The sequence below is a fragment of the Caretta caretta genome, chromosome 23 (genome assembly GCF_965140235.1).
Source record: "Caretta caretta isolate rCarCar2 chromosome 23, rCarCar1.hap1, whole genome shotgun sequence".
In the NCBI taxonomy this organism is placed as follows: Eukaryota; Metazoa; Chordata; order Testudines; family Cheloniidae; genus Caretta; species Caretta caretta.
Window position 1 is genome coordinate 9374456 of NC_134228.1, and position 17312 is coordinate 9391767.

The 17312-nt window shown below is 54.6% G+C and overlaps 1 protein-coding gene across 1 annotated transcript; it reads right to left on the minus strand.

Annotated features, from left to right (window-relative positions):
* Nucleotides 1-283: 283 nt before the first annotated feature.
* On the minus strand, nt 284-16938 carry LOC125629390 (uncharacterized). Its single transcript, XM_048834831.2, has 2 exons — nt 16856-16938; nt 284-6398 (listed from the first exon to the last, which is right to left on the minus strand). Exon 2 carries the CDS (start codon nt 6363-6365, stop codon nt 4521-4523), a length of 1845 nt encoding a protein of 614 aa, XP_048690788.2. The 5' UTR covers nt 6366-6398; nt 16856-16938; the 3' UTR covers nt 284-4520.
* Nucleotides 16939-17312: the final 374 nt, after the last annotated feature.

Below are 17312 nucleotides of genomic sequence, written 5' to 3' on the forward strand. Positions count from 1 at the left end.
GACGGACCCAGGGCTGGGATAGGATTTGAGGGGCACCTCAGGGCTGGGAAGGCAGGGGTTGAGGGTTGGGACACCAGCATTACTCTGGGAGGTGGATTAGGTAACACCTGCCCGTTCTCCCCCGTCCCTGCCCTACCCCCTCTTCCACAAGCACCAAACTGGGCCCACATTTAAAACCAGTGGCTCTGGGGCAGGTGGCAGGAGATCCCCCTGGAATAGCAGGAGCGACTGGCGAGCTGTGATCAGGCCTGGCCCACAGAGCAGAGATGACACAGAGACACAGTTAAATAACTGTCCTGTAATTAGTGTCGAGGAGCTGAGCGGGGATCCCCCACCCTTCCCTACAGTAGTAATACAAAAGGGGGACCCAGGACAATGAGAGTCCACGCACAGAGTCCCATGGCTTCGGTGCTGGGGAGTTTAGTGTGGAGCCAGGCACCTCCAGGCCAGCACAGATGCAGGGTGAGTCTGGGTGCAGGGGATTGCTAGCCCCCAGTGTGACCTTCTCCGGGAAAGGTCCTTCCCCATCCTCCCCCTGCTGATGGGCAGGCACAGCAGTAAGTCCACAGGAACCAGAGCGGAGCTTAGCAGCAGCCGGAGCCCAGAGACGCTGCCCGGCAGTTGCCCCGTGAAGCAGGCAGGCCCAGCGGTGTAGTGACGAGGCACCTGACTCTCCCCGAGACTGGATGAGTTTCTGGCACAGGCAGGGCCCATTCCCTCCACCCCACACTCCTTCCTGGCTGCAGGCGATGCAGGACCTGCCCAGGAACTTGAAATGTCCCATGACCACTTAAATAATTATCTGTGCCCAGTGGCTGCCCTGCCCCCAACTTCCTGAAGGAAGGAATGGGCCCCAGGCATGTTGGGATAGTGTCCTCAGCCAGGCCCTGCAGATGCCAACCAGCTGTGGATGGGCAGCCCCGACAAGGCCTGGGCACCCAACAGCTAGGCCCGGCCCCTGCGGAGGGGTGGGGATTAGTGTTTGGAATCTATACGCATTGGGTGTGGCACATGCTGAACCAAACATGCCCACTACAGCGTGAACACAGTGCCCTCAGACCATGGGCCGCACACTGCCAAGTGCCAACCCACCGGGCCACACCTCACTGCCTAAAACGGAGCAGGGCACGGCCACCACAGCACGGGGATGCAGCACACAGCGACAGGCTGCAGCTGTCAGGTGAACTCCCTGGACACGGCGTGGGTGACTTGCTCTACCCGCTGCTCCCTGGGGCAGAGCCCAGTGCTGCCACTTCCCCTGCCAGGTCACATCCCGTATGCACCCCACAGAGGCTGGAGGGGTGTGTGCGCGACAGGAGAACATCCCATCGCCAGCAACAGGGCAAGTTACTCCTCCCTGCAGCAGGTTCTAGGTGGGCCCAGCTCACCGACCTGTCCCTAGCATCCATCCATCCCTGGGCCACCCATTAAGTGGCACCAACCCCATGGGGACAGTGCCCCTTGAGGGGGAACAGCCCCACCAGCCAGCTGCACCTGCCTCAGCTCCCTCCCTGCCCCTCACCCCAGCAACTGGGCTCTTGCAGGGTATCTTGCAGCAGGCCAGCAGGACACATCCGGACTGCCCCTTAGTTCATACCGCGCCCAGCACGACAGAGCCCTAGGCACCACTGTAACGAACGTGATCCTGCCTCTGCTCCGCCGAGCTCCCTGCTGCATGGCACGACCCATGGGCAGCAAGGTGCCCTGCTGCTGGGTGGCCAGAGCCAGCAGGCATCTCCTCGCAGGCACAGCACCGGCTGGCACGACTCCCACCCGCCCTGCAGGAGCTGTGTGTCTGAGCAAGTCTTCACCTCAGCTACAGCCCTTTGAATTGGGGAGTGGCCTGTTCTGGACTGCCCCCCAGGCTCTTCCCACGCTAGCAGTAACCCTCCCCCCACTCAGCCCCAAAACTCAGCCCTGGAGAGAACTGCTGGCTGATGGGCGCAATCAGCAGCCCCAGGAGAACCTGGCTCACCCCACACCCTGCTCCCCTGGAGTGGGAGGCTGTAAACCCTTCTGCTACTACACACGTGGCTCCGCTGGTCCCATCTCACACATTCTTGCCCTTTCTCTGCTTGGGGGTCCCTCTGAGCAGCCTTAGCTACAGGAACGCACCCAATTTGAGCAGAGAAGGGGGTACTGCAGGGGGGGCACCTGCCTCATTGATCCTGTTCTAAAAGGGAACTTCACAGGGGGTGAGGGACACACTGTGTGCCCTGGGGAGAGCTAAGGGCAGGAAAGGGCCTGAGCTGGGTTCCCTGAGGGTCTCCTCAGAAGGCTTGGAGAGGCAGATGGATCAGGAGCTCTCTCAGCCCCAAATGGGACAAGGCTGCTAAGGCATTAACCAGGGGACTCCCCTCCCAGCGTCCTGTTGGCATGAGTTAAATGGGTGCAGGAAAGGGGGCCCATCTGTGCTGTCCCTGTAGGAGGACTGGCCATTTGAGGAACTGGCTCCACATCTCCTAATCCCCCAGAACAGGGCTGTGTGACACAAGGGCAAGGACCCCACAGCCCCGTCTACATTCCCTCAGGACTAGCACAGAGGTGGTGGGGACACATTCTGCTGCCTACTCCCCACACAGCCAGGCCTGCTGGCTCTGGGTCCACCCTCAGGGGCCAACAGCACCCAACGGCTGCAACTGAACCTCGTCCTCACTAGCCAGGTCCTGCCACGAAGGGGGCTGGAGGGCCGAGGTGACTGACACCATGCCCGGTGTAACTCAGCACAGATGGGAACACCTGTGACCAGAGCTCCAGCAGGGTGACACTCCCTGGGACTGGTGCTAACGCAGGAAAGCCCCTCCCCAGGGTGAGGTACTGTCCACGGGCGGCCCGGCCGCTCCGTAACAAAAGGCAGTGCAGGATCCCATGAGAACAAGCTGCTGTGCTGGGCAGGCACGGCCCGGTGCCAGCCGCCCCTCGGCTCATGTGGGTCACCCAGAGGCCAGGCTCTAACTCAGCTAGCACGGCCCCCTAAACTCCCGCCGGCTCCACAGCTCTGCAGTCTGGCACAACTGGCATCTTTAACTCCTGCTTTCCCAGGACAGAGGGGCCAGGAACCAGCCCGGCAAGGGGGGCCTCATTCAACCCCTCTTTGTACCTTCTTGTGTCTCCAAAGGGGCACTCAGAGCTGAGAACTCCCCCGTGCCAACTCACCAGTCCCCAAGGGAGCCCTCCAGCCCAGCAGAGCAGACAGCACATCGGGGTGGGCCTCGCACCAGCTAGCAGCAAGTGGCTCTGGGCTGCAATTCACATTGTACGCCATTCTGGCGCGTTCACACTTAGTGCAGGCTGAGAGAGCCCGCTCTGGATCTAGTGTAACTTGTTTTCTTATTGTGACACCAAGAGGGGAGAAACGGTTTGAGCTGATCCCGTTACCTCCCCTTCTGTCTGTGGAGCGATGGGTGCGACTTGGTCACATGCACATCCCAGCGCCTACGGGCTGCAGGTGCCAGACGAGAGGAGGGGCTGCGACCCAGCCCTTGCCCTGTGGGTTCAGTTCCCACAAGAAAGCAACCCAGCATCCTAAACCGGGTGGATGGGACTCCCCATTGCAGTGGGGGAATGAGTCGGAGGTGTGCAGCGAGCATAAGCTCCGCTCAGCTGGAGGCAGCTGGGAGCTCTGTTGCTGACCGAGAAGGAGCCTGTTTTCCCATTCCCCTGGGGCTCACCCAGGAGCCCAGAGAGCCCCTCCCAGCTACTCGGGGAGTTGCCAGCTCTCAACCCCCTGGCAGGGACCATGCTATCCAAGGAGAGGAATCCTGGGCCACAGGGATGCTGATGGAGCATCCCCAAGGGGCCTGGCGAGGGGCCGCCCTGGCTGTGCCCAGTCTGTTTGTTGACCCTCTCGGGAGGCTGCCATGGGGCGATGGCACAGAGGTGGGGCTCACAAACCCCTTCCCAGCCAGGGAGCACAGAGGAGACAGTCTGGTCCCCTGCTCAGTATTCACCAAACTGCAGCTCCCTGTGGGGAGGGGGAGCTCCCCCCAGCTGGATCTAGCGTTGCCCTGCTGAGCAGACGGGTAGAGCTCAGGGGGCTTTTCCCTGCTGTCCGACCTGACTTCTCTCTCTCCAGCCCAGCCCCCATGACAGGCATGGAGCAAACCCCTCCCAGGGGACATGATGCTGAGGAGCCAACCATTCTTCCCTTTCCCCGAGCTCCAGGGAATGCCCAGAGAAGGGTCACCGGGCCCTGGAGCAAAGCAGTGACTCAGGCCAGGGCAACCCAGCCCTCCGCAGACCTATAGCCCATACCCGATGCGCACATAGGAGCTTTCATCGCCCCTTATCGTGAGGGGGTGTGGCTAGCTGAAATGCTCCTCCCAGCATGCACTGCTTCACCCTGACACACGAGGGACCGCAGTGCACACTGGGAGATGTAGTCTCCATGGGCCCCCTGGCCGGCACAGTGCCCGCTGGCAGCTGTCTCCCATGAGGGCCCAGCCAGGGCGGCACCCACTGGGAGCTGCACGTAGCCTGGGATGCACTCCCTGGCGGGGCACGTTGGAGCAAGAGTCGGGTCAGCCGTCACGGTGCACACGCTGGTGCTGCAGCAGGTTGGAGGGGTGGGCGAAGCCCTTGTCGCAGACGCTGCACTTGTAGGGGGTCTCGCCCGTGTGCACTTTCTCATGCACCGTCAGATAGGCCAGGTCCTTGAAGAACTTGTCACAGAAGCTGCACTTGTAGGGGCGCTCCTCGCTGTGCACCCGGTGGTGCTGCAGCAGCAGGGAGGGCCGGGCGAAGGCCTTCTGGCACACCTCACACTTGTAGGGCCGCTCGCCCGTGTGCGAGCGCTCGTGGATCACCAGGTAGGACGACTGCTTGAAGGCCTTGCCGCAGGTCTTGCAGACGAAGGGGCGCTCGCCGGTGTGCACCCGCTCGTGCGAGGAGAGGGCGTTGGACTGCTTGAAGCCCTTGCCGCAGATGGGGCAGACGAAGGGCCGGTCACCGGTGTGCACCCGCTCGTGCACCTTGAGGCTGTGGCCGTAGGTGAACTTCTTGCCGCAGACGCCGCAGACGTGGGGCTTGTCGTCGCAGTGCTGGCGCTGATGCAGCAGCAGCGAGTTGGAGGTGGGGAAGTCCTTCCCGCAGTCGCCGCATTTGAAGGGCTTCTCAGTGCAGTGGGTGAGCGTGTGGCGCTGCAGTTCGTAGGGCGTCTTGAAGCTCTTGTCGCAGCAGGCGCACTGGTAGGGGCGCTCGCCGGTGTGAATGCGCCGGTGCTCCTGCAGGTTGGACGAGCGCTTGAACTTCTTGCCGCACATCTCGCAGTGGAAAGGCCGCTCCTCGGTGTGCACCAGGCGGTGGCTCTTGAAGTCCGAGTGGCGCTTGAAGGAGGCCTCGCAGAGGTCGCAGTGGAAGGGCCGCTCCTCGTTGTGCACCACCTCGTGGCTGAACAGCTCCCAGGCCCGCTTGAAGGTCTTCTCGCACACGCCGCACGCAAAGGGCTTGTCGTCCACGATCACCTCCCGGATCTCCAGCTGGGGGCCTGCCCGCCTCAGGTGTGGTGGCAGCACCACCCCCTCGTCCAGCTCGCCCGCCGCGCCACCCAGCACCAGCTTGGCAGTGGAATAGATCCCGTGCTCGTCGATCAGCTGCACGAAGTCCGGCTTGGGGCGGGCGGTGCCAGGCCCAGCCAGCCTGGGGGAGCCAAACTTCTTCTCTTCCTCCTCCTCCTCCCCCCACTCCAATGCCAGGCCCTGCTCTTGCTCCTCCTCCCGCTTCAATGCCAGGCCCTGCCCCTCCTCCTCCTCCCGCTTCAATGCCAAGCCCTGCCCCTCCTCCTCCCCCTCCGGTGCAGGGTCCTGCCCCTCCTCCCCACTGCACTGGGGGAGTGGGAGGGAGGGCCCCACGTCACCAGGCCCTGCCTCCTGGCCATTCTCCAAGGGTCTTTTCTTCCTCCGGAAGTTGCTGGCTTGGCCTCGCAGCAGCCGCAGCCTTTTGCCCTGGGAGGGCCCTGGCTCCTCGGCAGTCGTTGGCTGCCTGCGGTCCTGGCTTGGGGACACAGTGACCTGGCCAGGGGCCAGCTTCATGTACAGCCGGTGCTTCCGCCGGAACGGCCTGCGGGGCTGTGGCTCCCGGCACAGAGGGGACACCACCTCCTCTTCTCCCCGATTCTGGTTCTGGCCTGTCCCATCAGTGTCCCGGCAGGTTGCAGTGCTATGCCTCCCTTGGTACTGGCTGGGTGGGCAAGGAGAGGGAGAACTCCTGGGTTGCCCCGGGGAGCTCCCCATCATAGTTGGATCCTGCACGCTTCTGCTCTGCTCCCAGGCCGCATCCTCCTTCTCCAACCAGCCCGCCTGGACCATCCGGATACAGCTCAGCGGGGACGGGGCCTTGCTGGCAGAAGAAGCCGGATCATCCTCCATGACTGTGCCAGCCCCCGTCCCAGGCAGGTTCCTCTGCAAGAGACCAGGATGGAGAGTTAAGAGCCTGGCACAGCCACCTTCACCCTGGCAAGGCCCACTACTCCTGCCCTAGCGGTACCCCTGCAGGCCTGCCTCCCCCTCTGCCCAGCTCTCTGCCCAATCTCCAGGCTCCTATCCCAGTAAGAAAGGGGTTTTCCATGGCTCACCTGCAGCAGTTACCATGCTAATCAGCTCACCAGAGGCAGAGAGGGAACGGGGCAGCACCTGCACCAGCCGGACACGTGGAGGGGAGGGAGGTGCATGGTGAATGATTTGGGGAGGAGAGTGTGCAGAGCATGGCCCTTCCCCCCAATCCCAAATCGGCCATTACCCTGGTCTATGCCTTTTCCACACATGATGTTCTACCACCCCCTTGGGTGCGATGGAGTAGGTCAGACATGGGCACAACCGTTCTAGGGGCAGGAGGGTGAAAACCAAAGCTAGGTGGGTGAGAGCTGGGAAAGCACACAGACAGGGATGGGAGTAGAGAACAAGGAGCGGGACAGGAGGGGATGCAGAGCATGGTCAGGATGATGTGTGGCCCACATCCATATAATGCTCCCTCCAGGATGCTCTCCCTCCCCAGAGGTTCCCAGGTTCCCTTGCCCCCACTCCTCCTCTGTGTGTGTGGATGTCCCCGCCCCGTGGTCCCCTAGAGGAAGTATCCAGGACAGGACAGGGCTCTCAGGACAGGGTCACTGCACCAGGGTCTAGCACTCTGCCCTGAATGACTGAAGGCCTCGGCCATGGGGGCAGTCTGGGTCCAGCTCATTCTGGTGGGACCAATCAGCCTCAGCAACTCTCTTGAGGGTGGGGGGCAGGCCCAGGGGAGCAGGCAGCAGGGAGTTGTCCTGCACTGGCTCCTGCTGCATGGACCAGGCAGGACCCAATGAGCTCGCCCAGCACGATCACCCCCGGCCATATGGCTGAGCCTGCGGCCCAAGGCAGCACATTGCTCCCTGGCAGTGAGCCTGCGGGGCCCACACCCAAGGCTGCCAGAGAAAGAGTGAGCTTCTGCATTCGAGAGGGAGGGGAGCGGAAAAAGGGGTGGGGGAGGGGCAAGGTCCTGCCATGACTACATCCAGCCAGTGCAGAGGGGCTGGCTCTCACCAGCAGAGGCCAGGAAGTTCACATGACACCACGCTGAGGGAAAGGCAAAAGATACCCGAAGCCCTGTGCAGGGCAGGATCCGACCCCACTCCTCCCGCACCCACTGGCTCAGGAGCTTGGGGCCTGCATCCCTCTATCTGGGGTCACCCGCACTCCCGGAAAGGTCCCACAACAGCAGGAAAGGATCCTGTTAAAGCATTTCAGGGCCAGGCTCAGTTCACATGACACCAAGCATGACAGTATGGATCTGCGTCACCCATGTCCCAACCATCCCCTCCGCGGTCTCCTCAGCAGCACCAGGACAACAAGGGCCTGTCTCTACGCAGAGTTGTGCCTGTTCAACCATAAGAACGGCCATGCTGGGTCCGACCAAAGGTCCATCTAGCCCAGTGTCCTGCCTTCCGACAGTGGACAGTGCCAGGTGCCCCAGAGGGAATGAACAGAACAGGGCAATTCTTGAGTGATCCATCCCCGGTAATCCACTCCCAGTTTATGGCAGTCAGAGGTTTAGGGACACTCTGAGCATGGGGTTGCATCCCTGCCCATGTTGGATAATAGCCATTGATGGACCTATCCTCCATCAAGCTTCTCTAATTTATTTTTGAACCCAGTTATACTTTTGGCATTCATAACATCCCCTGGCAATGAGTTCCAGAGGCTGACTGTGCATTGCATGAAAAGTACTTCCCTATGATTGTTTTAAACCTGCTGCCTATTCATTACATTGGGTGACCCCTAGTTCTTGTGTTATGTGAAGGGGTAAATAACACTTGCCCATTCACTTTGTCCACACCAGTCATGATTTTACAAACATCTATTGCATCTCCCCTTCGTTATCTCGTTTCTAAGCTGACCATTTCCAGTTTTTTTAATCTCCCCTAAAAGGAAGCTGTTACATACGGAGAAGGGTAACACAAAGATTGCACGTATCTCTTCCAATTCTAAAATAGCTTTATTGAGATGGGGCAATCAGAACCGCATGCAGTATTCAAGGTGTGGGCATACCATGGATTTATACAGAGGCATTATGGTATTTTCTGTCTTATTACCTATCCTTGCCTAATGATTCATAACACTGTCAGCTTTTTTGACTGCTGCTATACACTGAGTGGATGTTTTCAGAGATCTCTTTCTTGAGTGGTAACAGCTAATTTAGACCCCATCATTTTGTATGTATTGTCAGGATTAAGTTTTACAATGTGTATTACTTTGCATTTATCAACACTGAATTTCATCTGCCATTTTGTTGCCCGGTCACCTCATTTTGTGAGATCCCTCTGTAACTCTTCAGAGTCAGCTTTGGACTTAACTATCTTGAGTAATTTTGTATCATCTGGAATCTTTACCACCTCACTGTTTATCCCTTTTTCCAGATCATTTATGAATATGTTGAACAGCACTGGTCCCAATACAGATCTGCTATTTTCCTCTCACTGCTATTTTCCTCTCTCCACTGTGAAAACTGACCATTTATTCCTACCCTTTGTTTCCCATCTTTTAACCAGTTACTGATCCATGAGAGGACCTTCCCGCTTATCCCAAAACTGCTTACTTTGCTTAAGAGCCTTTGGTGAGGGACCTTGTCAAAGGCTTTCTGAAAGTCCAAGTACACAATATCCACTGGATCACCCATGTGCACATTTGTTAACTCCCTCAAAGAATTCTAAAAAGCTTTGCTGACAGTTCCCAAACTAGGAATCTGATAATTCTGTTTTTTACTATAATTTCAACCAATATATCTGGTACTGGAGTCAGGCTTACCAGCCTATAATTGCCAGGATCGCCTCTGGAGCCTTTTTTAAAAATTAGCATTACATTGGCTATCCTCTAGTCAGCTGATTTAAGCGATAGGTTACATACCACGGTTAGTATTTCTGCAATTTCATATTTGAGTTCCTTCAGAACTCTTGGTTGAATAAACAATAAGAAATTCTCAGGAGGAGATGGTAATTTATCAATTTGTTCCAAAACCTCCTCTATCGACACCTCAATCTGGGACAGTTCTTCAGATTTCTCACCTAAAAAGAATGATTCAGGTGTGGGAATCTCCCTCACATCCTCTGCAGTGAAGACTGATGCAAAGAATTAATTTAGCTTCTCCACAACAACCTCTATTTCCTTGAATACTCCTTTAGCACCTTGATCATCCAGAAGCCCCAATGATTATTTGACAGGCTTCCTGCTTCTGATGTACTTACAATTTCCTTTTTGCTGTTAGTTGCTGTCTTTTATTAGCTGCTCTTCAAATGATTTTTTGGCCTGCCTCATTATACTTTTACACTCAACTTGCCAGAATTTATACTCCTTTATATTTTCCTCAGTAGGATTTGACTTCCAATTTTTAAAAAGACATCTTTGTTGCCTCTAACTCTCTCTTTTACTCTGTTGTTTAGCCATGATGGCATTTTTTGGTCCTCTTACTGTTCTCTTTAAACTATTATTTGGGGTATACATATAGTTTTTATATATAGTAATATATAAAATTACATATAGTAATTGAATAGGACTCTTTTGTTTGACTGTTTCTCTTTGGTTCATACCTGTATTTATCAACTTCTATCCTCACCTCTCTACTGGAATAGAGAGTATCCTCTAATAAATCCTCAAGTAAGGGACGTGTCTGTCTGAACTGCATGCTTCTGCACGTCAGCACTACCACTGCAAACCGGTTCAGTTAAACTGGTGCCTATGGCCCCCTGGATGCCCCTACTGGACACAAGTCACCCCCACAGTTTGGTTTGGGCCAGTCCCCTGCAAGCCAGGATCATGGTTGTAGCCAGAAAAGAACCTCCATGTGCCAGCTAGCTATCCTCGCTGAGCTGAGGGGCACAGGTGGTCACCCTGATGGGCAGGCAACCGACATGCAGCAGTGACATCAAGAACAGTGACATGAGGTGCCTGAAGCAATTCACAGGTCGACACGGACTCTGCCCCAATGCACAGAAGGCTGATCCACCCCCTATAGGGTGCACACAGTGGTTTCTTCCTTCTCAAAGGGTGCACACTATGGTCTCCCCTATCCCCATCCCATGCCCCCACATAGGACACACACACACTGGTCTCCCCCATAGGGTACATTCACAGACAATGGTCTCCCCCATCTCCATCCCATAGAGCACGCGCACACACACACACAATGGTCTCCCCCATCTGGTGCATTCATACACAATGGTCTCCCCCATCCCCACACCATAGAGCATGCAAACACACACACAGGTCTCCCCCATTGGGTGTACACACAGGCTTGGGAAGGTTGGCTTTCACCAAGTTAACCTTTCAAGAGTCCTGTTTAAACCTCATTTCATCAAGCCTTGGGCAATATCCATAGATATCATACCACAGGTCTTTGGGATCTCTTGGAGATGCTCAACCCACATTGGCGGTCTCCCTTGGTTTGGGTTAACTCAAATCCCTCTTCTGGGGCAACTGTGTGATGACCCCCCCCTTCTAGATACCCAACCTGGGCCTTAGTGTTTTCCTCACCACTGGGCCCTACCATCCACAAACTCATCACCCAGTTGGTCTGCGCTACACTGCGCTACAATGTTCACTGACCACATTTTAAGCTCATGGGGACAGATCCCACAGAGTTGTTTCAACCCTATAGGTTATATAAATCCTCCAGCGTAGTGATGTAAGAACAGCCAAACTGGGTCAGATCAATGGTCTGTCTAGCCCAGTATCCTGTTTTCTGACAATGCCCACTGCCAGAGGCTTTAGAGGGAATGAACAGAACAGGACAATTATTGATTAATTTGCCCTTTGTCATCCAGTCCCAACTTCTGGAAGTGAGAGGTTTAGGGACACCCAGAGGATGGAGTTGTGTCTCTGACCACCTTGGCTAACAGCCATTGATAGACCTATCCTCCATCAATTTCTCTAATTCTTTTTCGAACCCAGTTATATTTTTGGCCTTCAGAACATCCCTTGGCGACGAGTTGCACAGACTTACTGTGCACTGTGTGAAGAAGTACTTCCTTATGTTTGTTTTAAACCTCCTGCCTATTAATTTCATCAGGAGACCCCTGCTTCTTGTGTTACGTGAAGGGGGAAATAACACTTCCTTCACACCAGTTGTGATTTTAGAGACCTCTGTCATTACCCCCAGTAGTTGTCTGTGTTCTAAGCTGAACAGTTTGTCTTTTTAATCTCTCCTCATATGGAAGTTGTTTCAAACCCCTCATCATTTTTGATGCCCTTCTCTGCACTTTTTCCAATTCTAATATCTTTTTTGATACCTGCACCTTTTTACCCCATTTGTAGAGAGATTCTCCCATCAGGGTAGTGGCTTCCAAATACATCACACCCTGGGTCTTTTGTGCACACTGAAACCTTTTCCTAGAAGCTCCAGGTGTCGATTCAAATGTGAGCAACAAAGCCCCCAGTGTCAACTCCACCCATATGGCTATATGCCTCTTATAGCTTTGGGACCAGGTAACAGGGTGAGGCAGTGAAGCCAGTCCACAGAGTCAACCAAGTTCAAATTGCAAGCCTTTTCAATGGCATCTATATTCCACCTCCCAATAAACTGGAGCAATTTGGTATCTAGACTCCTTGCGGAACTGGCTTCCCATGGTCTCTCCCCACCTACCCTTTTATGGGACCTTGTGCTCCTTCACTTCTCCCTAGCCAGTTCATGTTGGAGCTGTTCCTCCTCATGTTTGTACTGTTTCTATCAATCAGCTCACTCCTTTTCATGGTCCTTTAGTGTCTGTTCCTTTAGCTGAAGCTTTCTCACTTCCAGCTCCAACTTGCACTGTTCCAACTCTGGCGATGGGGAGTCAGGTCGTAAAGACACCCTGCTACTGCCTCTGTTGCCCTCAGACTCTCTCAGGACTCCACCTGGACCTGGACCCTGGCTCGATTACTCTTCTCCAGACAGGCAATGAGCTGGGCCTTGTTTAACCTCCCAACATTTAAATCTCTTTCCCTACACAGCTCTTCTTAGGGAGGTGGATATACACCATTGTCTTGCCTTTTCTTTTGACTAATCTTGTTTTTATTGCTGCAAGTCACTTACTGCAAAATATTATTGGTGCATTCAGTATCCTACGGCTCCCACCAAGCATCCCAGGCCTGTGGGATCTGTGCTATACCCCAGATTCTGAACAGCCCCTTGCAGGATCACCATCAGTGTGCCAGACCCCCAAGGGGTCTCACTCATCCTTAAGGGTAGGCCACACAGCTTCAATGCCTCAAAGCCTCAGACTCTGGGCTCCAGCCCTCCTGCTTCACCCTGTGAGCTCTGCCCAACAAGTCTCACTGAGACAGACTCCTGTTCAGAGACTTTCTGCCCTCTTCAGGGATCAATGCACCTCATCAAGGATTTCCACTGACACCAGGCAGCCCTTTCAAAACAGAGCAGGGTTTATTAGCCAACTGGAACACAGTAGGGCAGTCCTTAGGTTAGCACAGAGAAGCAAAGGTGAAGACAGAGTTCAGACTGGCCAAGGCCAGGGCTCCACCCAGTCAAGCTGCTAGAATCCATTTTGGCTGTCTCTTTGTCCGTCCGTCTCAGGTGACAGCATCTGTTTCTTTCCAAAGACCAGCTCTTAACATAGCCACCTGATACCTCCCCCTTTGTTCTCCAGCTCAGGGTCTTTCTTTGGTCTGCTTCCTTCCTTTTGGCTGTTGGTTGCTAGGCATGAAAGTCCCTGCCATTCGGGTTTCCATTGTTTTTCAGGATGCTCCATTGGTCTGGGTTGGTTTCAGCTAGTCCTTTAACAACCCATTGATACCATCCCAGGCAATTAGTAGGGGAAGCAAAAGTGGAGGGGAACCTGGGAGGTAGTGACCATGAGATGGTCGAGTTCAGGATCCTGACTCGGAAAAAAAGAAGAATACGGACCCTGGACTTCAGAAAAGCAGACTTTGACTCCCTCAGGGAACTGATGAGCAGGATCCCCTGGGAGAATAACATGAGGGGGAAAGGAGTCCACGAGAGCTGGCTGTATTTTAAAGAATCTTTATTGAAGTTACAGGAACAAACCATCCTGATGATAAGAAAGGATAGTAAATATGGGAGGCGACAGCTTGGCTTAACAGTGAAATCCTTGCTGATCTTAAACACAAAAAAGAAGCTTACAAGAAGGGGAAGATTGGACAAATGACCAGGGAGGAGTATAAAAATATTGCTCGGGCATGCAGGAGTGAAATCAGGAAGGCCAAATCACACTTGGAGTTGCAGCTAGCAAGAGATGTAAAGAATAACAAGAAGGGTTTCTTCAGGTATGTTAGCAACAAGAAGAAAGTCAAGGAAAGAGTGGGCCCCTTACTGAATGAGGGAGGCAACCTAGTGACAGAGGATGTGGAAAATGCTAAAGTACTCAATGCTTTTTTTGCCTCCGTCTTCACGAACAAGGTCAGCTCCCAGACTGCTGCACTGGGCAGCACAGCATGGGGAGGAGGTGACCAGCACTCTGTGGAGAAAGAAGTGGTTCAGGACTATTTAGAAAAGCTGGACGAGCACAAGTCCATGGGGCCGGATGTGCTGCATCAGAGAGTGCTAAAGGAGTTGGCCAATGTGATTGCAGAGCCATTGGCCATTATCTTTGAAAACTCATGGCGATCGGGGGAGGTCCCGGACGACAGGAAAAAGGCTAATGTAGTGCCGTTCTTTAAAAAAGGGAAGGAGGAGGATCCGGGGAACTACAGGCCAGTCAGCCTCACCTCAATCCCTGGAAAAATCACGGAGCAGCTCCTCAAGAAATCAATTCTGAAGCACTTAGAGGAGAGGAAAGTGATCAGGAACAGTCAGCATGGATTCACCAAGGGCAAGTCATGCCTGACTAATCTAATTGCCTTCTATGATGAAATAACTGGCTCTGTGGATGAGGGGAAAAGCAGTGGACATGTTATTCCTTGATTTTAGCAAAGCTTTTGACACGGTCTCCCACAGTATTCTTGCCAGCAAGTTAAAGAAGTATGGGCTGGATGAATGGACTATAAGGTGGATAGAAAGCTGGCTAGTCATCGGGCTCAACAGGTAGTGATCAATGGCTCCATGTCTAGTTGGCAGCCGGTATCAAGTGGAGTGCCCCAAGGGTCAGTTCTGGGGCCAGTTTTGTTCAATATCTTCATAAATGATCTGGAGGATGGTGTGGATTGCACCCTCAGCAAGTCTGCAGATGACACTAAACTGGGAGGAGTGGTACATACACTGGAGGGTAGGGTCAGGATACAGAGGGACCTAGACAAATTAGAGGATTGGGCCAAAGAAATCTGATGAGATTCAACAAGGACAAGTGCAGAGTCCTGCACTTAGGATGGAAGAATCCCAGGCACTGCTACAGACTAGGGACCGAATGGCTCAGCAGCAGTTCTGCAGAAAAAGACCTAGGGGTTACAGTGGATGAGAAGCTGGATATGAGTCAACAGTGTGCCCTTGTTGCCAAGAAGGCCAATGGCATTTTGGGCTGTATAAATCGGGGCATTGCCAGCAGATTGAGGGAGGTGATCGTTCCCCTCTATTCGGCATTGGTGAGGCCTCATCTGGAGTACTGTGTCCAGTTTTGGGCCCCACACTGCAAGAAGGATGTGGATAAATTGGAGAGAGTCCAGCGGAGGGCAACAAAAATGATTAGGGGACTGGAACACATGACTTATGAGGAGAGGCTGAGGGAACTGGGATTGTTTAGTCTGCAGAAGAGAAGAATGAGGGGGGATTTGATAGCTGCTTTCAACTACCTGAAAGGGGGTTCCAAAGAGGATGGATCTAGACTGTTCTCAGTGGTAGCAGATGACAGAACAGGGAGTAATGGTCTCAAGTTGCAGTGGGGGAGGTTTAGGTTGGATATTAGGAAAAACTTTTTCACTAGGAGGGCGGTGAAGCACTGGAATGTGTTACCTAGGAAGGTGGTGGATTCTCCTTCCTTTGATGTTTTTAAGGTCAGGCTTGACAAAGCCCTGGCTGGGATGATTTAGTTGGTGATTGGTCCTGCTTTGAGCAGGGGGTTGGACTAGATGACCTCCTGAGGTCCCTGCCAACCCTGACATTCTGTGATTCTATGAATAGTTACCTGACCCAATGTCTTATGTCATGTCTCCTGCTCTGTCCCTAAAGCAGCTTTTTAACCCTTTACATTCCATCCACAGCAATGCAAAACACGGAGAGAAACTGAGGCACACATACAAATCATACAGATATTAGCAAAATTCCCACATTTGTCACACCCTACAGAAGTCGGAGGGGGAATGAGGAGGATTCTCCAAAGGACATGGTGAAGGAGTGATTAGAGAGGTAGGAGGAGAACCAGGAGAGGACAGATTCACAGAAGCCCAAGGAGGACTAGACTGCAAGAAAAATAGCATGGTCAACTGCATCAAAGGTTGGTGGCTGGCTGGAGAAGAAGGATGAGGATGGAGCAGTGACTCTGAGATTTGGCTAGGGACAGGTCACTGGAGATTTTGGTGACAGCTGCGCCAATGTAGCGTTGGGAGTGGAAGCCTGATTGGAGAGGGTCTCAGATGGAACTGGAGGAAAGGAACTGAGAGAAGAGTGGGCTCAAGGACTTTTGTTTTGTTTTAAAATGGGAACCGACATGGGGAACAAATATTTAACAACATGCTCTTCAGTCTAGGAGAGAAAGCTTGAACATGACCCAACGGCTAGAAGCTGAAGCCAGACAAATTCAGTCTGGCAATAAGGCATAACTGTACAATGGGGAAGGTGACGAATCATTGGAAGAAGGTGCCTGGGGTCGTGGCGGATTCTCCATCAGTTGCCATTTCTGAACCCGGACAGGATGTTTTCGTAAGAGCTCTGCCCCGGGGATCAGTGTGGGGCAGTTCTCTGGGCCGTGCTAGCTTACGGGAAGGGTCCCTTCTACCTCGGGATCTAGGACTCCCCACAGGGCACGCACAGAGTGGTCTTCCTGCCCCATCCACACCCACTCCATAGGGTTCATACAATGGTCTCCCCCATCCACCCCCCACAATGGTCTCCCCCGTCTCCTCCCTGCCCGCCCCCACATTAGTATCCCCCATCTGCTACCCCATCCCCACCAGGTGCACAAGATGGTCTCCCCCATCCCCTTCCTGCCTCCCCCCCCACGCACAATGGTCTTCCCCCCATGTGCAACCACATCCCCTCCCCCCTCAGGGTGCACACAATAGTATCCCCCGTCTCCATCCACTCCCCGCCCCAATCACCCTCAACACATCATAATCCTCCCCACAGAATGGTCTCCCCCATCCGCAAGTCCATCCTCCCCCTGGTCTCCCCGATCCTCCCCGGGCGCATAGATGGTCTCGTCCGCCCCGCTCTGTGTATGAGGCGCGGACGATCACATTCTCTCCCGGGGAGGGGTGTTTATCCCCGGGCGGGCGGTCAGGGAACTCACCGGGCCACCACCAGATCGCTCCCTTCTACCCTTCACATCCGGCCGGTGTTTCAGCAAAACGACTCCCCCGCTCCGCCGACCGCTCAACCAGCCCTTCCCCCCAGCAACACTTCCGAGTGGCAGCACCCGAGCCCACGTGACTAGGGGCAGCCCCACTTCCGGCGCCAAGGAGGCGGCCGGAGCTTCGGCCCCGCTTTTGCTCGGAGCTAGACTCGCCGGGGGCCGGCTGTGCACATGCGCAGTGACCGCCCCGTCGAGGGCCGAGGGCCCCGAGCCCCCTGCGCCTGCGCCGCGGCTCAGCGATAGCCGGTGTCTGTCTGGTGCCGGCAAACGGCCACCGCTCCCAGTCGCCAGATCAAAAGCTTCGGGGGGTCGCGGCCTCCTGCCCCCTCGGGACCACCCCGAGGCGGAATATTGGGGCACTGGGGCCTTATGAGCGGATGGACTCATCCTGAAA

Excerpts from the sequence above, each read along its gene's own strand:
- LOC125629390 (XM_048834831.2), bottom strand. The coding sequence starts at position 6,365 with ATGGAGGATGATCCGGCTTCTTCTGCCAGCAAGGCCCCGTCCCCGCTG.